Raw genomic sequence first — 25,731 nt, forward strand, 5'->3', positions numbered from 1 at the left:
GGGGTGTGGATGTGTGTGTATGTTGGGGGGGGGGGGGGGGGGGGGATGTTTAGTGTCTACCAGAGATTAGTAAAATACCGACATTTTACTACTCCGTGGTCTATACTGTGTACACAGATGTACGCTCGTACTGTGTCACACTACGGCAAGTTTGAGGCTGGATCACTTGACGTTGATGAATTTGGGGATGTCCCGGTTTCGCAGCCTGCACATCGCATTGCAAAATTATAACAGCACACGTGAACACACTTGAGTGCAGGGCCAATGAAAGTTGCCGATTCGAAAATAGCATAGAATGTGTTGAGTGCGCAAGCTGGCCTTATCAAGTCTACAGCTGTGCACATCAACTGACAGGGTTCTTGTGACTAGGGCTGAAGTTGACATTAGGTACACGGAAAGTTCCCTTCCACGGTCAACATTGACCAACTGAGAAGAATAAAAGTCTACAAGCTGTTCAGCAGCACCAACAAATTGCCTGCAACTGGTTGCTGCCAACAAGAGCAGACTTCTCGCATTGTAGGGTGATGATGGCATGAAGAGTAGAGATTGAAAATCCTATGGCTTGCTTGCTGGATTCAGTGCCAGATGTTCAGCCACAGCTACATTGTAGTGCCGTAAGCCAAAGATGACGCCGGCACTCCTGTGCCCCAGAGCAAGCTCACCACTCCAGCTGCAGGCACTCAGTAGCACATGTATTCAAACTGCATTGAGACAATGCTGTCCATCATAGCTGACTACTGGATTGTGTGTGGGTGTGGGTGTGGCACAGAGGGATCAGAGTAAATGCCAGCCAAGCAGCTGTAATGGTACTGCCACGTGCGTGTGTGTATACGCGTGTGTCCGTGCGCAGAGGGCTAAAGCTCTTCCTTGGGACTTCCCTTCAGCTGTATATAATGTACTTCTGCCGATATGTGCGTTGAAGCAACTCCGTCCGCATTGTCCGCCTGGAAGCGGGCAACATCGACTTTCTGGTTCCCTTCGACAAGCTTTCGTGCCAGAGTCTTGCTCTTTTCCGCTGGTTCAATCTGCAAGAGGGATCGGGAACAGCACCACATCAACACTGGCAATTACTGCATTAGGCACACACACACAGTCACTGTATCGTACTACATTGTATCATAAGTGCGTATCAAGAGCATGCAACTGTTATTGCGTACTGTCGTAAAGTACCACGAGAGCACCCCATCTCACTTTAAAATTTCCCCCGTTTCCATTTTACAGCCAGGAAAAGGAAAAGCGAATGGCAGAGTGCAACTTAATTAAGGTTGTAAGGTGTGTGAACCATAGTTTACTAAGATCACACTTTATGCAGAATGTTCTTGTTCGGAGCTCGCATCCACTCCAACTTCCAAGGTCAATTGAGCATGGACTACAGTCCATTTCAAAAACATAGACGCATGGTATTTTTGAAATATTTCAAATTTGGCTAGAGCTTTTTGAGAATTGATTTCAGAATATTGCTCAGGTCCTTCCCACAGTTACTCTCATATAGATTTTGAAGCGATCAGATAACCAACACCCAATTTGGAAATATTTGTGCACAAAGTGATCACAGATTTTATGTGGTATAGATGCTGGCCTAACGTTTTTTTGAAATCACGCGTCTATATTTTTGAAATGCACTGTAACCGCACAACGGGCAGTATGTGTACAAGGTACACGTCATGTGACCTACACACAGAAACCCACGTCCAAAATACGATCACGAGAAGGGGTGGTGGTGGTGGTAGTGGGGAGGGAGGCAGCACTTTACGGTAATAATCAGCCTACATCACACCCTGTATACCTGATGCACTCAAAACTAACGGTCTCTCCTTTTAGCATGGCCTTAGCATGGCCTTAGCATGCTAGTTTTCAAATTCTTTTGTTATGGACTCTTGGTACTGAGAAATTGTCAACAACGATCACACGTAAAATACCATCGTCAGGAAAAGGAAACGGGTATTGACTGCAGCAATAAAATGCACTGATGTGGGAGCTCTAAGTTTCGAAGCCTTTCAGCGAAACCCAGAGTGGACTGCAATTCACATGGCTGACTGTACCACTCCTAAAGTACCTCCTCCCCCCCCCCCCCTCCCCCCCTCAAAACCCCTGCTCTATACTAACAGTGCCACTCAAAAGTACCCTCCTCCCCCCGAAGCCCCTGCTTTATACTGACAGTGCCACTCAAAAGTACCCCCCCCCCCTCAAAACCCCTGCTCTATACTAACAGTGCCACTCTAAAGACCCCCCCTCCCCCCGAAGCCCCTGCTTTACACTGACAGTGCCACTCTAAAGACCCCTCTCCCCCCCCCCCCTCCCCCCCCCCCCCCCCGAAGCCCCTGCTTTACACTGACAGTGCCACTCAAAAGTACCCCCCCCCCCCGAAGCCCCTGCTTTACACTGACAGTGCCACACGTACAGTATACCTCCCCTAATCCGGGCACATCCATCTACAGGGCACCTTTCTGACCCATATAAAGTCACAAAAGTTGGCTTTTCAACGTAAAGCGGCCCCAAGCCCATTGATCGGCACGAACATGTTTACTTGCAAGCAGTATTAGTTAAAGTATGTTCTGATTCACAGGCAATTCCTAGTTACAGGCAGTCCTCGGTCCCAACCTCATACACAATGAAATCCAATCTCATGACTATGTAAAAGAGAATGCCCTGTACCCAGTACCAGTGCCCTGTACCCAGTACCAGTGTCCAGGCCAGTAGCAGGGGTGGCAGCAGCATGATCTAACCTGTGCCAACACGCGGCCGTCTTCCAGCACGTTGTTCACCAGGTACGTGTGAGCGAACGTTAGATGCCACTGGCGACAGCGCTTCGGCAGTCGATGCACTATCCAGACATTCTCCAGCCTACTGGGATTCGGTATAGTGGACAGTAAGTCCTGCAAGTCGGTCACTACGTCACTCCTATCGCGATGTTGTGCAACAACCACACACACGTGTGTGCACGCACACACACACACACACACACACACACACACACACACACACACACACGCACACACACATACACAAACACACATGCACCGGTGCGCACACACGCATACAACAGGAAAGTCTTGGGACAGTGCAAGCAATGATAGCAAAAACATATTCTTGAGCTGAAATCACTAGCAAACGGCTTCACACGACAGTGATAGCACTGAAGTCTATGATGTGCCCTGATCCATAGAGTTTGCTACGTACAACAAAACGCACCGCAGAAAAGAAGGAATTTGCATCGTTCTGCATTGTAGCATACATATACATGTATGTACAGCTTACAACCACGCGATGCAAGCATAGTGGCAGCATGACTCAACATACGTTTTCATCAGGGTGCCATCCACATTCAGAACGTAGCCCCAGTCGTAGGGTAGTTGATACGGGTACAGTGCCAGAAACTGCTCAACACACAGCGCAAACACACACACACATTATTAACCCGACTGCTGCATGGACGATAAGTGCTGCGAATAGTGATCATGCACCCTGGCCTGAGTAGCTCGCTTGGCTAATTGAAAGTCTGCCGACCTGGGCCACATTATGTTGCTAATACATGCACAACCCCAGTCACAGCGCACAAGTTGGTTGAGTTTGGCCGTCAGGAGGCCAGCGCAAGGTATCCGGGGCGCGGGTCTGATTCCAGCGAGGGGCAATGTGGTACCCCACAGCGCAAGGGTAGCGTGATACCCTAAGCCAACGTGCGTGCTGCATGAGTAGCGTGATACTCGCCGAGCGCTTTTGCTGTTGCCTAGCAACGCGTTTCTGTCTTTCCTGGGCCCCCAAATGCATGTTGGGTGGCCCTGCGCATGACTGCACGTTGTCATAGCAACCTTGGAAATCTCAAGCCGGTTACCAACAAGCTAGGAATCAGACCAAGCCGCCGAATGCCCCCAAATTCTGCGTTGGTCAGCCGAATGACCTTAGTGTGGTATTCAAGCGCGTCAGCTACATGTACGTAGTTCAAATGCGTGCCATTCGTATGGTTGTTTTCCCTTAGTGACACTGATAAGGGTTTGAATCGCATGTAGTCGGCAAAAGCAATGGGTGGCATGATGCCTTAGGTGGGAGCTATAGCACAGCAACTGAGGGTGCAGGTAACTTATCATAAGTATCAGAGGCGTGCGTGCACAGTCACTGCTAGAACGTGAGTGCATACGTCCGCGAATGGGCGTACCAGCGTGTGTACCTGCATGCGTGGTGTCAGACTGCGGGTGCGCGTACGCGTGCATGCATATGCGTGTGCATGCGTGGGGGTGTGGTTGCGTGTGTATGCGGGTGTGTGTATGTGGGTGTGGCTGTGCGCGCTTGCGCCAGCGCAAGGTATCCGGGGCGCGGGTCTGATTCCAGCGATGGGCAATGTGGTACCCCACAGCACAAGGGTAGCGTGATACCCTACGCAGCACAAGGGTAGCGTGATACCCTACGCAGCACAAGGGTAGCGTGATACCCCACGCAGCACAAGGGTAGCGTGATACCCTATGCAGCACAAGGGTAGCGTGATACCCTACGCAGCACACGGGTAGCGTGATACCCTACGCAGCACAAGGATAGCGTGATACCCTACGCAGCACAAGGGTAGTGTGATACCCTACGCAGCACAAGGGTAGCGTGATACCCTACGCCAACGTGCGCGCTGCATGAGTAGCGTGATACTCGCCAAGCGCTTTTGCTGTTGCCTGGCAACGTGTTTCTGTCTTTCCTGGGCCCCCAAATGCATGTTGGGTGGCCCTGCGCATGACTGCACGTTGTCATAGCAACTTTTGAAATCTCAAGCCGGTTACCAACAAGCTAGGAATCAGACCAAGCCGCCGAATGCCCCCAAATTCCGCGTTGGTCAGCTGAATGACCTTAGTATGGTATTCAAGCGCTTCAGCTACATGCATGTAGTTCGAATGCATGCCATTCGTATGTTTGTATTCCCTTAGTGACACTGATAAGGGTTTGAATCGCATGCAGTCGCAAAAGCTATGGGTGGCATGGTGCCATAGGTGAGAGCAATAGCACCGCAACTAAGTGGAGCAGATAGCTTCTCATAAGTATCAGAAGCGTGCGTGCACAGTCAGTGCTAGAACGTGAGTGCGTGCGTCCGCGAGTGGGCGTACCAGTGGGTGTGCAGCATGTGTGCATGCGTGCATGCTTGCACGGTGTCAGAGTGCGGGTGCGCGTACGCATGCGTGTGTGCATGCATGTGGGTGTGCGCGTGCGTGCGTGTGTATGTGTATGCGGGTGCGTGTATATGGCTGTGCGCGCTTGCGCGCCTGCGGACGGTGAACAGTTACTTTCCACAGCGGACATAGTGCTTGCAGCAGGCACTTCACCATCTGCCGAGTTTCATGATCTCGGATTCGGTGAAGCCGCTCAATGCTCCTGTGGTTGCGGGTCCGGCTCTGACGCCGTGCAGTGGATACTGGTTCGGTGGGTACCCTGGGCTGCTCAGGAGCCGACGGATTAGACGTGTGAGTCTTTGTGCAGCCAGGAAATTGCCACAGCTTTCGATGACCAGTGGTCTATTGGGCAGGTTGGCGCGTCTGGAGAGATAGGTATGCATGGCTCTGACCGGGCAAACCGTTGAGTTGGTGGTTGTGAGCCGGACGGAGTGACCCTTGCCGAGTTGGTCGGTCTTGGACTTCTTGATTGTGACCTGTATGGCCTGCGGCGTGATGGAGAGGTCATTTGTTCGGAGGCCCCCGTCTGACATGGTTGTGGCGGTTGTGGAAATGTATTCGCTTGCCCGGAGACAGGCGAAGAAGCCCAGGCAAATGGCTGCCCATGCCATGGCTTGGTCGGTAGCGTTGAGATTAGACCTAATCAGGGCGTTGCGCATAGCTGCCATGTGGGGCCGGAGGATTGGCTTGCTGGCGTTCTTAGTTCGGTTGGCCTGTGCGCGTGCCACTCCTTTAACTGCGAGGTCCACTCTTCGCGAAGACAGATCCTTGCCGTTTTCTTTGGCAATTGCCCGGATCGCCGACACATACAAGCGGACGGTTGACGTGGCATGTTGACGTGCCAGGTAGGCTACAAACGCCAGCATGATGGTGTCTGTAATCACCTTGGTGCCGACTAGTTTGCAGAATTGGTGCAGTCGTTTCCAGGCTGTCGCGCATGTGGCGCTCAGGCACCACGACATCAACAGAGACTCGACCAGTCCGCTGTGCTGCTGTTGCTGCTGCTACTGTTGGGAGTGTTGGCTGTGCACGTGGAGGTACCACTGGTTACAGACCCATCGATGTGGTCAAGTGGCTGTGCGCGTTCAATATGTAAAGCCACACGGCGACGCTCACCGCCATACTTGCGCTCTAGCAACTTCTTAGCTGCGTCATAGGCTGATGGTGAGTAGCCAAATCGCTCGATGGCTGTCAGTGCTTCTCCTGCCAAATACTGCCTCAATTGCAACAGCTTGTACTGAGGGGTGGCGGGTGCACTATCTACACATGCCATGAAAGCTTCTCGGAATGACTCAAACGTACGTTTGTCACCGCTGAATATCGGTATGCCAACTCGTTGTAGCTGCTTCCATGGCTCTGCACGAGCCTGGTTTTGTTGCATTTCAGGTAGCCCTGTTGCATACATTTGATTTCCAATATTGGATGGTGTTGCATAACCCTTGGCTGTTGCATGTACCCGGAAGACATCTGTGGTTGGTCGGTATGCCCATATACATTAGTACCTGTAGAAGCCATTGACAATGTGCTCATAGGCGGTGCCTGCCACTGGATACATGACTGGGGCGCTGCCATTGACACTGGAGGCTTTCTGAAAGAGTGTGGATTAGCCTGTGTACGAACACTGCACTTAGTATTCACTGCAGTATTCACACTATACGTACTGGTTGAATACAGAATTGCTTGGAAGAACATTGCTACTGCCAGTACTGCCCAAGGGTAATGTAGGACCAGTAACCTTAGAACTACTACTAGATGTACTGCCTGAGGTAGTTGTGTTTGCAATAGCAGGCCTAGCAAGAACACTCACGATCACACCAGCATTGACACTTACTGTGGTACATGTAGTGGCACTTGTTATGGTCACTGTTGCGGAACCATCTGTATACTGGCCAATGACTGTTGGACTGGACAGCGCTGCGCTGGTGACCTCTGGGATGGTACATGTACCACCAGTACCATGTGTACCAGTAGCTGTTGAAATAATTGAATGCCCTGTTACTGCTGTGCGGTCATCCGTGCCAAAACGTACTTGTTAATCAGTTGCATTTGTTGCATCTCCGCTGGCGGACCTGTTCACGTCTCGTTGTTGTAGCGATCTGGCCAGCAATCCCGGCTGTGACTCAAACCCAAGCCGTGGTCCTGCGGACGGTTCATTGCTGTAAACATGTCCTGGCCACCAGCCGCCGACTTCCCTGGCTTCATCGCGGCACTGTTGATGCGAATTACCGGTATACTGCTGCGTTTCAGCTGAGGCGACTGGCACGCGGTGAGTTGTTCTTACAATTTCAAACGCCAAGTCCGTCGCTTCGTCAAATTGCCTCTGGAGTACTTCCAGCTCACTAATCATCTTATCCTTCTCTCTCGCATTGCTGAGCAGCTCTCTGCTTCGTATAAACCAGCTAGATCTGTGATCGTCCCTTCCGCCTTCCGCTCTCTCATATGATCTTTCGAGCTCGTTCATTTCTTTTTCGACATCGAAATAGCTCTCATCGTCCGTGCATCGCATCTGCACTCGCTGGGCTTTTACTATCAGCCCTCGTCTTGTCCTGCGTTTTCCTGGCTCGGAGCGCAGAAATTGCAAAACAGTTGGATGCACGCAGCAGCACAGCTAGCAAGAGAAAGAGCCGTGGATGGGTTTGTTCCTGTTTTTGATGGCTGTGGCCATCCGTTGGCCCAACGGTCTCGTGTGAGTACGGCGTTTGTTTGTGCTGCCAGCTCGCGTCCGGCGTTTGTTTGTGCTGCCAGCTCGGGCCCGGTGCGCGAGTGAAACCGAACCGTGACAAAGGCTTTCGCTCTTTAGTGCTATTGACTGGCTTTTCATACGATGCCTATTGATGTCTAGAGACATGCTGTCTAGCCTTCCCCTGGTACGCATTCACGGGGCTTTGTTGAAGTTCGTGCCGTGAACTGCCAAAGGAAATTGTTTGAATGGTGCTGGGGCAAGTGCGCCATTACGGCGTCCCTGCAGCCGGCCTAATCGCGTTTGTTGCCACAACCGATTTTAATTATTATGATAAGCACACCCACAATGAGTGCACGGGCCCGTGTATGCATGCACATACCGTAAAGTACCGTTGATCCGCCCCCGCTCTAATTACCGCCCCCTGTCGAATTTCTGCCTGTGAAGCGACATCGGCGTATACAACGAAATACGATGAACTGACGCATGCACACTGCTGTACACAATATGTGCGAGTGCAGGATGAAAATGTGCACAATCCAGCATGCCAGGTGTGACCTTCTGCTTTGTTGTACATCGTACTGCACTGGAACGACTTGATGAATTTCCCGCCCCCTGCCGAAAAACCAGCTGGGAAGCGACACGGCACGCCAGCTACGCCTGTGAGTAGTGTAGAAGATGACCTCTCCCCACCACATCTCCCCCATGTCATACTATGGTACCAGTGGTGAAGTGGACATGGGGCTCAAAAGTCAAAACATAGCAAGAGTACCACATACCTCACTGTTGCTAGGAAGTTGCCAACTCTGTGCTTGGACACGGCTATACCTAAATACAAATGAATACCAAAGATTCCGCAAGGCACAGTCACATCAGCCCAGTTAGCCTCACCACCGCACAGTCACACAACAGCCCAGTTAGCCGTACCATGGCAGTTTCAAATCCTACACCAGCAGAGAACAACTAAAGTGCAAAGCTGGCGCCCTGGAGACCAGTTCCCATTACATCACTGTATTAATTTTTTTTACATGCATGCATTCAGCATTTCAGCAGCATTCGTAGCACTTCCAGTGAGGCAAGGGCCGCGCAAGTCCGGGGCACAACATACCGTATTTTCTGGAGAATCAGCCGCACTTTAATCACGCGTAATTCACCTAAAAAAAGTCAGTGCGGCCTATACTGCAACGGTTAAATGAACGTTGATGTACATGGTAGATGTCTGTATTTCGTGACAAAACACGGGTGCGGCTTGTACTGCAGAAAATACGCTACAAGCACGTTTGAGCGGATTTCACCTACAACTGCCGTACATGTACAGGAAAAGCCCATGTACGCACCTTGCTCGAAAGTTAGCATTGCCCAAACGTAATTGTGCTGAACCAAAGACTCCATTCGATTTCTGCAGAATCATCAGAAAGGAAGTGCAAAAAAAGAACAAGAAAGGAATCGGCTTACTCCATCTGACAGAAGGTGGAGCCGGTGCATGAGGATGAGGATCAGCACGCAGAGAGAGAGAGAGAGAGAGAGAGAGAGAGAGAGAGAGAGAGAGAGAGACACACACACACACATGCGCGCGCACACACACACACGTGCGCGCGTGCACACACACACACACGTGCGCACACGCATGCACACACACATATAAATCCACGGAGATCGAGAGCCCTCACCTCCAGATAACACAAAACAGTGCTCAAATCCAGAGGCCTGAGCCAAACGATTTCATCCACAGCAAATAAAGTATACCTGAATGAAGAAAGAGAGAAAAGAACAATGGATTCTTTTCTCTTTTAGTCATAGATCATCTTGCTATAATATCAAACATGTACCGTACTCAGTACCTGTACAGATAGGCTCAATGAAATCCTAGCTAACGAGCAACGCTGGCACCCTGGACCAGTTCCGATTAAATCACTGTATTGGTACAAGTGTAACTCCAGCTGCATCCATACCACTTCCAGGGAGTCGAGGGCTGTGCAAGTTGAGGGCGCCAAATATTCCCTTGTGGTCGGATTTCACCGAGCACAACTGTACAGCTCCCAGTGACAGTCCTGATTCTTTAACAACAGTGATGTGCTTTGCTGCCAGTTGTACACTGACATCTTTACATGTGCAGTTGTAGCCATTGCTACACGTGCAAGCAGGAATGTTCATTACGTGCTGGTGCTGGTGTGGGCCAAACGCGACCCCAGCACACTCAAGTTCTTACACCATAGTTACGACCTCAGTCCCTCTCGGCGACTAGTATACGATTTTCCTTCCCCTGGCTGTAAATCAAGGCGAGGTGCTGTTCAGAAACAGCACATGCGCTTCGACTGTACTTTACGGAATAGTGCTCCTTGAAAGAAGATCCAAAGCTTCATGACCATTTCTCATACTAATGCAGCATGCCTACCTTGATGCATCCGACGTAAAATGCTGCAGCAACAGATTGCCAAAGTGCTCGTCGTTCTGGTTCAGAATCTTCAGCTGCACGCCCAGGTGTCGTGCTTGCTGCTCTACTATAGCATAGCTGTTCAGAACAGACAGACAAGAGAGGAAACAAGACAGAGAGGAAACAAGACAGAGAGGAAACTAAATACAGGGGTAAGCAGCAGCAGCATTCGGCCCTGTACAGATGTTTCATCAACCACCACACCATAACGGTGCGCTCTCCAGCCAACACTCGAGAGGAAACTATTCGATAAATTACTCCATGCTGCTGCCTATGTGCCAGTGGTATACCAGAGAAAGCTTCTCACTTCTAAAAGAGCCTTTTCGATAACAATGGAGACAAGAAAGAAAGCAAAACAACCTGGCACTGTGAACTCCAGCTCCTCACCCCTTGTCGAACAGTTCATCATCCGAGCGCAGCACCACAACCACACGTGTAACTCCCCGCAGTGTCATAGCCAGACTCTCCACAAAGCTGAGAAGCTGCACAGGTCGGTTGCGTGTAAACAGGATCACGTCCAGTGACAGGTCTTGACCTGTACACGACGGTGGCTGAGCGTCGAGAGCAACGCCAGGCAGCGTGGGTAGGTATGGCTTCTCGGCGACGTGAAATCCAGCTCCGCCAGCAAGTACTGCAACACTGCCGCGTGCGTGCGCCGTCCACTTTGCCTTGTGTCTGCACACCATCCTGATCTGGTCATTCTGCAATATGCAACGTAAATAGATGGCGTATTACAGCTATAACACACTTGTGTGTGTGCATACAATTATGTACTGTAGTCCACAAATAAAACCTACCCAGCCCCACAAATCATACTAGAGAACTTTCAAACTTTGGAACTAAACAAGAACGAGGCGAATCCCCTCTCAGAGCATCCAACGAATGAAGAGGCAACCATTCACATAAACGAGGATCTCTACGGAGCTCTTACGAATTCTTCACATAGATAACAAATCAGCACTCAACTCGTGCTCATTCAATACTCGCAAGAAAGTGCGAAATGTCTCTATAAACTCGGAGCTACACCAACGAGCTATACAACACACAACGGGAGCTTTCCAATCCTATGACCAAGAAAACAACACTCGGCATACCTTTTCTGCACGGATGCGCATGCATGCATGTGGACATGTCTCTTCCGCAGTCATTATTGTTACATATCATGCAGATTTATAGTCCTGAACCATGACACGGCATAGCTGCAAAGCTCACCCTCTGCTCCGGTGTGCCGGCCAGGACAATGACAGCACTGCTCGGCACACCGCTCAGAAGCGATTTCATCCGCTCAGCACTGCAGCGAGAACAACGCATGAAACAGGCTAGCAGAGGTCACAAACCATGCTCTCTGAGAGAGTATGTATGTGTGTGTATGTGTGTGTATGTGTGTGTGTGTGTATGTGTGTGTGTGTGTGTGTGTGTCTCGACGATTATGGTCGCACACGTCTTTCTTCTCTTTCTCGGACTCTTCCTGACTTTTCTTTCATTCTCCTGGGTGGTTACCAACAGCCAGTGTATGCCGGAGTATGTGGTGTGGTGTGTGTGTGTAGAAAAAATGGAAAAATGAAAAATAGGGATTCACTGGCCAGAAAAAGTCACTTCAATCAGCTGTGTGGTGGATACCAGGTTAAAAATAGTGGCGGTCAATTCATCAGCCTTGCAAGCTGTTGAATGGTGTAATCCCAGCACAAGCTGCTATGTCTAACATAGCTGTTCGCTTTCATCGCTTCCGCGATGGGCAGGTTTGAGGTCTGAGGTGTGTGTGTGTGTATGTGTGTGCCAGCTAGTTCGGCTGGTGGGTACACTTATGTCAGAGAGTGTTGGGTCTGTGGCCAACGGGCTCGGCTGCTTGAAGGCGTAATGTTGTACCTGCCACCTGTGTTGGTTTCAGGGTTCATATACTTTCTATTCGAAGTATACATACCTGTTAACCATGGACTACTTCTAACTAGATTAACTCTTGTGTAATCATGGAGCTAGTGAAGCTAATATCAGATTCACTCTGAGTTAGCCACCCACACTGGTAGCAAGTATTACCTTCACTGGGGGCAGGGGTAACTGCAGTTGAATCCCGGGACGGATACCTTGATGCCGTTAATCCTTTTTCTGCAACTTGTCCTCGCCCACTTACTGAGGTGTGGTGAGCCCATAAGTGGAATCATTTTCAAGTTCACCCAGAGTTTCGGGGATTTCAGGGGGTGTCGGCCGTTGGGCGGTTCAATAGCCAATTGAGTCATCTTTCCAAGATTCCTTTTGAATCTCTCTCCCCTCTTCGGGGGAGACTCGCGTGACCAGTTATGGCAGTGAGCAAGTACAGTACAGTACAGTGTGTGTGTGTGTGTGTGTGTGTGTGTGTGTGTGTGTGTGTGTGTGTGTGTGTGTGTGTGTGTGTGTGTGTGTGTGTGTGTAGTCATAATCAGAATCTGATACTGCTAAAAATGCTATACCCATAATTAAGTAGTTGAGATGAGATGTTGTTCTGTCAAGGTAGTATAGGACATGTTTGGACTTACTCAAGATCACTATCCAGCCACACCAACATCTTCCCAGGCGAATGCTGCTCAATCTGCAGGACAGACAGAGAGGAGAGAATAAACGCCATCATGCTCAGGATGGTCAACTCGCACGGACTGATGTTCACGTCAACAATGCCCGGTACAAAGGCAACATGCAACTTAACGCAAGCCCGCAAATTGTGATGAAGCACGACGGAGCACGAGTAAAGAATTCTACCAAAGGCATGATCTCCCAGACTCCCATTTACCGGCTACACAAGTGACATGTGACACTCGAAATACCAAAAATGCTCTAAGCCGGTGAATACGGCTGGTGAGTGACGCGAAATGGGATGGACATTGATCACCAAATATCTGATACTGTACAAGAGCAACCTTGAAAATCAGGTTAAGACGGGTTCAACCCAGGCCGAAGTCACCCAACCAAGTTGATCTACGCGAGTGCGCTAGTCTAGCTGCGCTCAATGCACCGTGCATGTTGGAATACACAGCGGTCTTGGGTACATTGGGAACCACAGCATGCAAGAGATCTCACTAATCATTAATCACAGCCTTTCCCTTTTGTGCATAGTATTCATACCTGCTGCATGACTTCTTGGAGATCTAGCCCGCCCCGGACGATGAACTGCAATGTGTCCTGCGCCTCTACGCTGACCTTGCCCCCTCGAACTGCAGCACGATCAGCCAACAAGCAGCAAAACCTGGTCGAGAAACCACCGGCTTGCAGCAACTAGCAGGTCTGTGAAAGCACTTTTCTTCGGTACCAAATGTGTAGAATAATCGGCATGAATCAACCTGGTTTCAGACACCAGCCGTGCTCAAAGACGGCGCCTGGCCAGTCCCATGGGTTTCCATTGAACCCAGGTTTCAGCTGTACACGCCATGTCCATGCTACAGCACACTGCATAGTGAGTGGAGTCTCGAGCATACCACATGAGAAGACAGCTCAGACCTGATAAGAACTGCTGGAGCATTTTTCATACAGCATATGTACTTTTAAAACGTAGAAGGTTGATATCAGGGTAAAAGGTGCACGTACATCTGCCATGTACCGTACTTTACTTTCTGAAATAGTATGACACCTCGGGTGGGGTGGGGGTGAATACAAGCCCAGGGTACAGGGAGTTAAAAGAAAAAAGGACAACGCTGGATTACTCAGTAGACTGACTACCAATACTGGTGCAACACACACACACAACGGCCTCCGTGTACATTGTACACTACTTGGTAGAATGGTCATTTTGGGTTAAAAAAAAAGAAGCAACCCATGCTCATCACAAGATCGGGGCAGGGACTGCTGGTTGAACAGACAGTAGATCGGTCTACTGTTCGCAGAAATTTGGTAACCTGCTGCTAGCGAGCAGCACATACATGTACACGTAGGAAGAACTCACCGTTATCGACAAGCATGACACTTCCCATGTGCATCATGACTAGCATCTGCCGGTGGACATTCAGCTGTTCAGTAGCCATTGAGCGTGTTGAACACATAACACATAGACACATACCCATACGTATACACACACACACACATGCAAGCACACACATGCATGCGCCCCCCCCCCCCACACACACACACACACACACACTCACACACACACACACACACACACACACACACACACACACACACACACACACACACACACACACACACACACACACACACAATAAAACAACATCTAGACACATAGCTCGATGCCTCCGTTTGAGTGCGCTGAGCGTCTCGTGAGACAACAGTTCGCTGTGGAGTGATCCTATTTATTCACGGCATTCACCGTATCTTCACAGTTTGGCAGACATCCAGGCAAATGCATACCATCACAGGGCAATGCAGAATGCTCAAGTGAGGAGATGGATGATAACCCAACAAACAATTACACTCTCTTCTCATCTAGTGCATGACTGTACAGTGCAGTTCACTATACGATACAATTACATGTCACGTACATGTACATGTACATGGACTTCATGCACGTGTACCCATAGCATGGTGGGCAAAGCTCAACTGCCAGAGGAATAGAACGTGCTGGTACGCAACATACGTTTGATCCCATCTTGACCAGTACTGTGGTATTGAAGTCCATTAGGATACCTTCTATGATCGTGTCGTCACGATGATAAGGCCTACATGCAGACAACGAGAAGACAACATCAGCAGACGGTGTTGGTCAAGTACTGAAGAACACTGCTAAGAAAAGACAAACACGGCACTTTGAAATATCTACATGTACCTGCAATGAATCATGAAGACGTACATTACAAACAAGCATGCTAGTGTTTCATTGGAGCGGGTCATGGCTTTATGGCAGCATTGATGGAGCACGTGTCATGATTTACGAGAACATTGTCAGTCGGAGGCCGACACAGCGTGTTGTATAGACCTACCTACCTAGAGGGTGGATGCGGCGGCTCCTCCATATTCACATGCTCGGTCGTCAGCCACTCTGCACACCGCACACCGTACGATGGCTCTGGCAAAGAGTCCACAGACTGGTCTTCTTCCTCTTGAGCGTTGTTCACATCGCTGACATGGTGATCAGTGGAAGCGGGATCTGTGATGTGCACAGTATAACATTAGAATGGAAACAATACGACGTAACATTCAAGAGGCAGTCATCACTGATTGTAGATCAGCAGCGTCGGAAAGTATTTTAGTGTGGTACTGTCAGCCACTTGAAATACATTTTACCCGTGGGGGAGGGGTAGCTGAGCCGAAACTTTTGGAATTTGTTTGCCCAAATCAGAGTATTCTATTTACTTGGTCCGCCCAGTTAAAATTGGCGCTTATCTTCACACTTGTCTCAGGAAAGAAATACGAATATTTGAAGCAAACCACGATCACAAAGTACTATATACATGATTATTTACATGTCAGTAAGCAACTCAGTCGAAAATTCAAGCAAGTTACACATCCTCCTCGCCACTATCGTCGCTGCAGGAAGAGCTCAAAATGTACGATCCGGACAGCTGCTGCACGGGTCGTTTCATAGCTTGTTCCACTTCTCCTCGTCTCGAATCACGCTCAAAGGCAGTGCGTGCCTGTCACCTTCCCATCAGAAGCTGAGTGAGACTGCCCGCATGTTGACTGTAAGTGTTATCCCCGTTCGTCGCAATAATGCGTCTTTGTTTGAGACAAAAAGGCAACGCCATATCAGTGTCCTTTTTTCAAATCGCCTCTTGCGCTTGTCGTACTTGCTGATCAGCACCCGTACCCACGCGAGCCGCTGGCGCTTGAAGATCTACATGCAGCGCAGTGATAGCTTCCGCTTGATGTAGCACCTGTGGCCTGTGCGTACTGCACCTACAACGCCGTGCACCGGGCTTTTCGGCTAGTTTCCTGAACGTCCTTTGCACGAGTGTTTCTCTCAGGACTTGGTGTTTTCTTTGATTAGCTCCTTTGGCCTGTCCTCTGTGAGCTTCAAAGTGTGTCCGCCGGATTGGTCTCACTTTCTGGAGATATCGACATGAGGTGCAGTTTCTTCGTCAGCGATTTGCTGGTGATAGCCCTTCACTAGGCGCTGTACTGTGCAAGCAATGAAATTCAAGCTCGCGAAGCGCTTTTTCAGCTTTTCTATACCTCCCCGGGGTAAACAATCCTTGCCAACAGACAGCTGGAAGTAGACAGAAACTGTATTGTCCATCGCTCTGAAATGTGAACATCCTGACCTATTTTACGAACTCGAGCGGAGGTTGCAGTGTTTTCTTGCGCTGACGGAAGTGTTCGTCGGCGGCAGCTCCGTCAAAAAGACTCAAACGAACCGATCGCAACTTCTGTGATGGTTTGTGCTGCCATGTCGTCGGATGCAATGGTCAATGTTTATGTTCGGATGGTGAATCGGTGGTTCCATGCCGTGTGGCACAGGCAGAACACCAAAAAATCAAGTTAGAAGATAAGCGCCAATTTTAACTGGGCGGACCAAGTATTCACGGGGTAACTGGGGCAAAAAGTGGTACGGTCAATACCGTAGTGACTGCACCGTGTCCGACGGGACCGACGCCCCTGTAGATGATCACTATGCAGATGATGAGCCCTTGCTGTGTGTGTACTACTGCATGGCGTAATCAAGCTTAATGCACACACAACACAGAAAGGCGTTGGATTACACCGAGGCCAACAGACATGTGCCGTCGACTGGACTGGGCAACGTGGCGATGGTGAATGCAAAGAAGCACTTCAGTACCGTCGGGTGGCGAAAAACTGGGAGGTCAGCCCCGTAGCCCAGGCAGTTCTGATGTTCATGTACTATGGTCTATGCCGCAGTGTATACATTGGTATGCTGCGCTTGGTGAAATTCTAGCCTGCTCGTTCTTCGGCACTCCGTTCTGCAGAACCTGTCAGTACTTTACAGTAAGATGCATGATAATGAGGGCACAATCACAGGATGCTAGTAATGACACACATCATACAATTATCATACACATGTTTGTACTGACCTTCCTCAGCTGGGCACAGGGGCGGGTAACGTTTACCGCCGTGCATCACTTCAATCTCTTTCTCGTGGTAGAGGCTGTTCAGGTAGACACGCAGCTGGACTAAATTGCCGTCGGGTGGACTGAAGCACATAGTTGCCGCACACACACACGCACATACACACGCACACACACATTCACATTCATGTACACAAACACAAATACCAAGGAAATGCAATTTAGATGCTTGTATAAACCTTTTGTAATGGCTTTATTTGTTCATCCCAACAAATGGGAATGAGATACATGAAGTGGCAAGTGGTAGCAAGCTCCACAACAAAGGACAATTAATGAAACAGAAAGCACGCACACATGAATGCACACGTGAATGCACGCGCACACACGCGCGCGCGCGCGCACACACACACACACACACGTACGCACACACACACCTTGAACGACCCTTACGGAAAAGAGGCTATACTTCGCTGGCGCGATGTTTGCTTCCAGTTGATGGCATAGGTGCTGTGCATCGTGACAAACTGTATACCCATTCCATGGGCTTCACGACTGTATGCACACTTGTCTCGACCATAGCTGCACAGGAACAATGCAGAACATGTACAAATGATTAACTCTACCGAGAACCACACACACCATTGGACCATTGGACGCCCATCGCCGGAGGCGATGATAGCGATGCTACAGCAGAAGCCATAGCAACTTGTGCTGGGATTGCACCATTCAACAGCTTGCAAGGCTGAAGAATTGACCGCCACTATTCAGCCTGGTCTACACCACACAGCTATGAAGTGGCTTTTTCTGGCACACCCACACCCACACACACGCACGCGCACACACACACACACCTGGAACCTTGAACTTGCCCATTCGCCTCAGCAGCCATTCACCGTGTTAAAAAAAAACTACCCCTCGACGATAACCTGGAAAAAATAACCTCCTCATTCCCCGCACGCATGCGCGCGCGGTATATTGCGCCATACAAATTTCAATGATGTCATTGCTGCATAAACCCGGTGCGCAATGTGTTCGCTGATATCTTTACTGATGAATTAACCGCCACTAATTTAGTCTGGTCTTTGACCACACAGCTAACTGAAGTGGCTAAGTGACACCCTGTTTCTTCATTTTCGATTTTACACACGCACACACACATACACACATATTTTTTTTAAAACCCAGCTTAATCAGACCAACTACATTTTTCCAGTATAAGATGGCTGCTACTCACCCGGAAAACATCTCCATCATTTTCGGTGCATACGATGTGTCAATGATAAAATACGGCTCCACGTTCTCACTACAAAGTGAAATAAGTACAAATATAATATATAAAATACGCACCCTGTATGCATATGTATGCAGACAACAAGGAACATGACATGCATGCTCAGAACTTTGATTGTATACAAATGATCAGAAATCGATCTACATCATATGAATCACTGTTGTGCGGCATCAAGACTTAGAGAACACAACCAAGAGTGTGCAACTCCTATCTTGAGCTGCGATCAACTCATCGGCCCGCACGGCAGGATTTTATTGCGTCATGTTTTGGGCAGAAGCATGATCAAGTGCGTACGCCTTTCCACACTACGGTATCAGTTCATCAGGTTCAGGACATGTGTGGTTTGCCGTTTGCTGTTCGACTTTGACTACTGTAGCTGATGTGCCCAAGTTGTCTGCATTTCTGATTTCTAGTTACGCATGATGCCACCATGGAGCCAAATGGCCGCGAACGACGATGTAAAAAATTCGTTTCGCCATGGGCTGGCTGAGAGATCATCAAGTCGAGCACTCTTGGTTTTAATGGTTATAATTATACTGCTGGTGGCATGAGCAAGGTGGGTGGTACAGGCATGGGTATCTAACATGACTTCTGAGGGAAATGCTGTATGCCCATCAGGTAGATGTAAGGGCAATCTTCAAAGAAATGCTGCACTGAAAACTGGCCTGGTGTGGCAAGCTGCACCAACTTCTGAAAGGATTCAACTCTGCGCATGCCCAACAAGCCAGTGCAGTATAGCAGCAGCATAAACTTCACCATAAAGGCAGGTTGGGACCTGGTGCATGGACTGGTCCTATTCAGCAGCATCGATATTAACAATCACAAATCAACACAGAACACCGGCTTTTATCTTGCACATACACACAGCTTACCGATAGTCTGTAAGGAAGGAAGTCGAGCTCTGCATCCATTTGCCATACTGCACGATACTGTGAGAGACGACGGCAAACACCTCCAGCTGCCCATCTCCAATCCACTTCACCGCCTCAGTCTTACTGCTTGGCATACTGGTAGCACTTTTCAACTGCAGCAGCATAGGCAAAATGCAGGAAGATACATGAACCGATTAAGAACACCTATGAGCATAATAGTTTGGTTGGAGAAGTAACAACTTTCCTCTTTCTTCACTGAAGTGGAAAAGTTTTTATTAAGTTGTTCGAGAGGAGGATTGAGACATGCCAGCACCAACGGCAAATATCAAAAACCGACCGTACGGAGCTGCGGGAGCTCATCTATCTGTTGTGCACTCAGCATCTTATTGATACACTTTAACGCAAACGAGAACATGGGCAGAGAACCCACACTGTAGTCAATTTATTTCTTCTTTTACTTATTCTGTTCTCACGCATTGCATAAAAGATATGTTACACATCATTCGGCTGTGTTATCTCACAGGGCACATGTGTACTACGCATGTAGAATGGTCGAGTGCTAAGATCTCATTGACACGGTGACATGCAACAAGTACTAGTCGAGATCAGTCTGGTTTGTCCGAGTCATTCCCGGAGAGAGTGCACCTGCGGGTGGCCCGGTCGTCATTCAGCCACCGGCATATGTGTACTCGCAAACTGAAACATGTATCGCAGCGCATGCCTTCTCGCAAACACACATACACACGCACACACACACACACGCACACACACACACAACTCTGGCAGCATTACCTACATTGAGCAGCGGTGTAATGAAAGCCCACTTCTGAGCGACATTGTCAGCTTCAACCTGTCCCTTGGACTCGGCAACAAGTCTGGCTGTGGTTGCCTCATCAAACGCAGGAACTATGTCCACGTCCAGATAGTAGACATATTGTGTGTGCACGGCCTCCAAGGAAACAGCACGAAGGTAGTTCACCGGGTAGAAGAAGTGATCCTCTCCATTCATGATGTCCTGCATTGCATACATACCACCAATACAACAAAATCAATAGATCCAGTCGCACAGATATGTGATCATGCAGGGGTGTCGCACACGGTACGGTCACTACGGTATTGACCGTACCACTATTTGCCCAAAGTACCCCGTAAATCAATAAACTGCACTGATTTGGGCTCTAAATTTCCAAAATTTTCGGCTCAGCCATCCCTCCCCCACGAGTAAATTGTGCTTCAGATGGCTGACCGTACCACACTAAAATGCCTTCCGACGCCCCTGTCATGAATCTCCTGTCTCACAAACTCACCAATGCTCACATAATGTCCCGTGAATGCGCCAAGTAGTATCCTGGAAAAACTCCAAAACCGGTAGCATTATGAGATGATGAGTCAATACACCCAATGGTTCATTGGGCAAGGCGTACCAGGCCTGAGTTCTGGCACCTCTCGCGACAAGTATCTTATAAGGGTCCTGCCACGGGGGGCTAACCCTAAATAGAAAGCTTTACAACGCAGAGTGAACACTAGACTGATTTCAGTGGTGACTGGTGAGAGCCCCCAGATGAATCAGAGCATTCTGAACTTCACAACATCCGGAAACTTAGATTGAATTCTGTGACATCGTGGAGATGCACTTTGAACAGGAATCAATAGAAAATACAGCAAAATTCCCCTAACCCAGACTCTCCAGATCCAGGCACTTCCATCTACCGGGTGCCTTTCCGACCCCTCTAGAGTCACAAAGATTGGCTTTTCAAAGAAAAAATGACACCAAAATATTGATTGCCAACTCAAAGTGACTGGCGAAACCGTCAAACCGATCAACAGGACTCTTATATTATTTTACCATTTACAGCATACTCAGCAGCACTATAATACATGTAGTGCACCCACCTCATGAACCAAGTGCACAGTCACGAAGCGTAGCAACGTAGCCCTGGATGAAATAAATTCCTCAACCTCGGCTATTTGCCGACGTGCCTCCGGCTGGCCATTTCGGCCAGCCCAAACCATCACGGCAGCGGAAATAGGCCCTTGCCATTGCTCAGCCTTTGAGCGGAAAAAGAGCAAAAACAAGGCAACATGGTACACGGTCAAAAATCAAATAGCTAATACGAACTAAACATGTGGCAAGTGAAACAAAGACCAATACCACCGAACGCCATGTGGCGCATGGCCTCGCACCCCATAGGTGATCTAATCAAAATCGATTCACACTTCACAGCGTTGAAATGGGCACATTGGTCCAGATCTCACGTGCCACAACTCTCTACATGAGAGAAGAAGTGTACGCAAACCATTGTTACATGCAGAACGACAATGTGATATGATTTTAAATTCGGATGGAAAGCCAATAGTATTCACGTACCTCTTAATCTGTCACCAGCAAATCATATAATAATATTGGATTCGGTTTCTGGCTAAAATATTTAGATCAACAATCTATCCAAATTGGTGAAATAAGTTTCATGAGATGTTTTCCATACACTCCCATAGGAATTTCTAGCCGGCCTTCCATCGATCACAGACATCTACAGACATCTGTTCATGGTCTCTTTGTACTTGTTCAGCATACAACTCTTCTATACTGCTTTCCCTGCCAAATCTATCATCATCTGCATCCAATACAACACTCTGAATAATGAAGAACACTCAAGAACACTCAAGAACACACAACACACAGCTGCTTTGCACACTCTGCTGGACTATCAACAAGATTTTTACACGGGGATCTCCTTGCAAAAAAAAAGAAAATACGCCCCTAACCAAAAGTCGAAAATTGACTTCTAACGGAAATATGTGCTTCCACAGTGTTAGAATGGACTCGGATGGAGAGCCAAGGATTAATTTATAGAAAAGAAAAAGGACCAAGGAGCTATACGTTACGCTATAATGTCCACTAACACCACCAGTTACTAAACAATCAGCTCATGCGATAACATTGCACGACACTGACCGACGCTACTGACGTTCTACAACTAGCTGGCTAACAGCTCTAGCACATCTTGGATGGCGTAACTTGTAGCTCCTTGGTCCTTCTTATTTCCAGTGTTAATAAAGATAATACAATGACAGGAAACTTGAGGAGGAAAGCACATTACCATTCTCTCCAGGTTGTCCAATCTATCCACAGTCAGCTGAGTGGCTATTGTTATCCTAGCACCAGCCGCAGCAGCACGCACTGGCACTACCACTGGCACGGGCACAATAAATCCAGGCTCTACACGACGGCGCACGGGAAATGACTGCTTATACGCCGGACACGGCTGATGGTCATCTCCAACCAGCCGCGCCTCGTCACCAAAGTCCAGAGCGACATCATCAAAGTAGATCTCCTGGCCTGGGCGAAGTGGTTCGGCCGACAGTGAGACTAGAATCGACTCAATTCTGCCGTAGTCGGGTATGGTCCGGCACACACGTGTGAACGACTCGCCATCGCCCAGATCTACGAGTGGTGTTTTAACGAACATGAACGATCGGTCGGTGTACCTGCAACAAGAGAAAGAAGAGCAGGGCAAGTTGAGCGATCGTGCGTCTCTACAACAGACTTTTGATGTGACTCGACACTTAAAACTGAATTGCAGTAGTGAGCGAGTCAAGTCGGCAAGAAAAGCGAGAGCTCCCAGCTAGGGAGCAACATACAGCTTGACAATTAGTCAGGGCATAACTGATGAACTTCCGGGCCTGGCCCATCATCAGAGAGTGAAACAAACAATTATATTTAAAATATTAAAAAGTGGCTGACAACAAAAGGTGCAGCTCATACTTCATAGTCATACATGTACATGGAGGTACTTTTATGGAAGTACATGTATGATGATGACACTCAGAGTCAAATACTGTGAAGACTAGCATCCAGGTGTGAATACGTGAGGTTCGGTGAGGTGTAGGAAGGAAGGATGTACATGTAAGTGTAGGTGATGTACTGTAAAGCGACGAACTTTCGCGGCGCGCAAACTTAGCGTTTTCATAAATTGGGCTGGTTCACGATGAGAAACGTTTGCGATTCTATCTCTTCAGTCGGATCTTGTACCGTCTCCAAGCAATGTACGGAGAGGTTTGCGGCGGTTTATATTCGCGAATGTGTGATGGTCGCAAAAATAGCGAAATTTAATCTGTAGCAAAAGTTTCTCACTTTACAGTATGTGTCAGCGTACATCACACGTAACCATGGTAACTGAGGAAGTAACTTACACACTGTGTGTGTGTGTGTGTGTGTGTGTCACTGTGTGTTGCAGACCAGGCTAACATCAGCGGCGGTCAATTCATCAGCCTTACAAGCTGTTGAATGGTGTAATCTCAGCACAAGTTGCTATGTCTAACATAGCTGTTCGCTATCATCGCTTCCGCGGTGGGCAGGTCTGAGGTAAGGTGAGATGTGGGTGTGGGTGTGGGGGGGGGGGGGGGGGGGACCCATACACGTCTCATTATATCTGCATTTGGCATGTATGGGTTTCTAGTATATAATGGGAGGACTGCATGATAGTACATAGTGCATGGCCTTGCATGCAGGCTAGGCCAGAGATAGCATCACCGTGTGTTGCACGTTGTACGCTTCAGGTGGACTCGACTGGCAAAAAAACATGGGCCCGGAAAATAATGCAGGGTCCCACCCAGGGAGTCGTCAAATATTTGACGATTCCCTGGTCCCACCAACTGCAACGGCCTCGGTCCGGGCTTTTATCACATTGGTCCAGTGAGTTACAGCGTGAGTTTCGCGGTGCTTTTTCATCTGGATAGGTACAGCATGTGAGTGCTTCTAAATCACCAGAAGGGTCCAAGCTAGCCATTATAATTGCAGCGGCGTCGGAACCGGTGCGGCAGGTGTGGCCAAAGCTGCACCAATGCTTTTATCTTGTGATTTTGAAGCAATGGAATATGGGCTATTTGGACCCAATTTCCAAATAGTTTCCCGGGGAGGGCCCTGCAACCCCCCCCCCCCCCCCCCCCGCCTTTTCATAGCCGCACCAATGTAGAGTATCTTCTGACACCCCTGAATTGTCACAGTCACTGCGCAAATCGGAGAGCACAGTTACCACAGACTCTGAGATCAGAGTTGCATGCTGTAGCTGGGGATATGATGAACTCTTGTTAGCAGATGTACAGATGCTGCATACCTTATATCCAAACGTGCCAGTGCTGGTACTGACACTGGTTTTCGGACATGAAATTGAAACGTCAATGAATGGCCAGTGGAATCGTTCGCACACGTATCAGGCAAGTACAGAAACTGACTTGCAACTAGTGCCAAATTCGGGTCAGGTCTGCCCGATTTGGGGCCCATGAAGAACTTCAGTGACTTCAATCCGGAATTGGCATGCTCCCCAGTAATGGAAATCACTCCATCCGGAGCTGGATCGAAATTCCACATATTTGATCTCAACCTCGACAGCCATCGCGACGAACGCTCTTCAAATGAGCCTCCGTGAATAATATTACTTTCGCAAACTTGGAATGCAAAACCGCCGACCAGTAGCATAAATACATAACTGCAAGACCCCATTGAGTACATCGCCAGCAACAAACATACTGGAAAGCAAAATGAATTGTTTTAATGAATTGTTTTGTAGACACAAACATTGAAACAAAGACGTTTTAAAAGTACAATGTACAATCATGTACATGTACTACATGTAGTAGCAAAAGTACATAACTACTCTTGCCAGTCTTGGTAGTAGCAAGAATCATCAGCATGTCGACACTCACTTACCGGTAGTTAGTGGTATGCCAATGAGTCTTTCATGAATTCAGGAGACAGACAGCTGACAATAGGTCTGCACCACTTGACCATGTTGGCGGTCTGCACAGCTCTTGCCTAGTCTTGCCATGGCTCTTCACTGACTTCAGGCAGTTCAGCTTCTCTAGTCTGGAGGAATGGAGCCACGCGATCGTACTACCAGTGACACCTGACAGACTGAACCAGGGAGTAGTGGTATTGTACTACTACTCCCTGGACTGAACTCACTTAGTAAACCAACCACGATGGACGGAGCTTTCCGAGTTTCGGCTCCTGACTTTTCTGCGAAGCGGATGTGGCAATCAGTGTGAATCACCAAGGACTTAGGTCAAACTGCCTTGATCCTCTCTCTAGCTCTACTCAGCGCTTCTATTCCTTCCTTTGTGGTGGCCTACGTTGCAAGTAGCATGTCAAGAAAGTGATTCGAAATAAAAGCATCAAAGTAACTCGCGCGTGGTACATGGTGTGTACAGAGTGCACTCCAAATTTGTACATGCAGCGCGTCCTGTCGGTTACCATCACAATGTACGAAATCCCTCGGCAACGAAGCTCGATCGAGTCGATCGAAGGGGCAAGCAGCAAAATGTGAAATCCTGAAATCACGAACCTGTGAGATCCGTGCATGGCCT

The 25,731-nt window shown here is 48.7% G+C and overlaps 1 protein-coding gene across 2 annotated transcripts; it reads right to left on the reverse strand.

Moving 5' to 3' along the window:
* Nucleotides 1-254: 254 nt before the first annotated feature.
* On the reverse strand, nt 255-24,901 carry LOC135828505 (uncharacterized). 2 transcript variants are annotated; one of them, XM_065340952.1, is made up of 22 exons: nt 24,483-24,901; nt 22,467-22,854; nt 21,259-21,414; nt 20,162-20,380; nt 19,366-19,517; nt 18,437-18,505; nt 17,653-17,781; nt 17,209-17,327; nt 15,164-15,326; nt 14,817-14,898; nt 14,166-14,229; nt 13,352-13,440; nt 12,769-12,821; nt 11,471-11,549; nt 10,646-10,959; nt 10,220-10,336; nt 9,495-9,570; nt 9,162-9,223; nt 8,604-8,652; nt 3,301-3,377; nt 2,727-2,901; nt 255-1,025 (listed from the first exon to the last, which is right to left on the reverse strand). In XM_065340952.1, the coding sequence occupies exons 1-22, from the start codon at nt 24,875-24,877 to the stop codon at nt 855-857; spliced, it is 3,198 nt and encodes a 1,065-aa protein (XP_065197024.1). In that variant the 5' UTR covers nt 24,878-24,901; the 3' UTR covers nt 255-854. The 2 variants fall into 2 exon arrangements, with proteins under 2 accessions (XP_065197024.1, XP_065197031.1); XM_065340959.1 differs by lacking the exons at nt 255-1,025; nt 9,495-9,570 and having other exon boundaries at nt 2,760-2,901.
* Between the last annotated feature and the right edge of the window lie 830 nt (nt 24,902-25,731).

The sequence above is a fragment of the Sycon ciliatum genome, chromosome 1 (genome assembly GCF_964019385.1).
Source record: "Sycon ciliatum chromosome 1, ocSycCili1.1, whole genome shotgun sequence".
In the NCBI taxonomy this organism is placed as follows: Eukaryota; Metazoa; Porifera; class Calcarea; order Leucosolenida; family Sycettidae; genus Sycon; species Sycon ciliatum.

Coding starts and splice junctions, on each gene's coding strand:
- LOC135828505 (XM_065340952.1), bottom strand. CDS start 24,877: ATGTACTCAATGGGGTCTTGCAGTTATGTATTTATGCTACTGGTCGGC. Junction 17,782..18,436: donor ATGATGGAGATGTTTTCCGG/GTGAGTAGCAGC, acceptor GTTCCTGTGCAG/CTATGGTCGAGACAAGTGTG. Junction 10,337..10,645: donor GATGAACTGTTCGACAAGGG/GTGAGGAGCTGG, acceptor TGTTCTGAACAG/CTATGCTATAGTAGAGCAGC.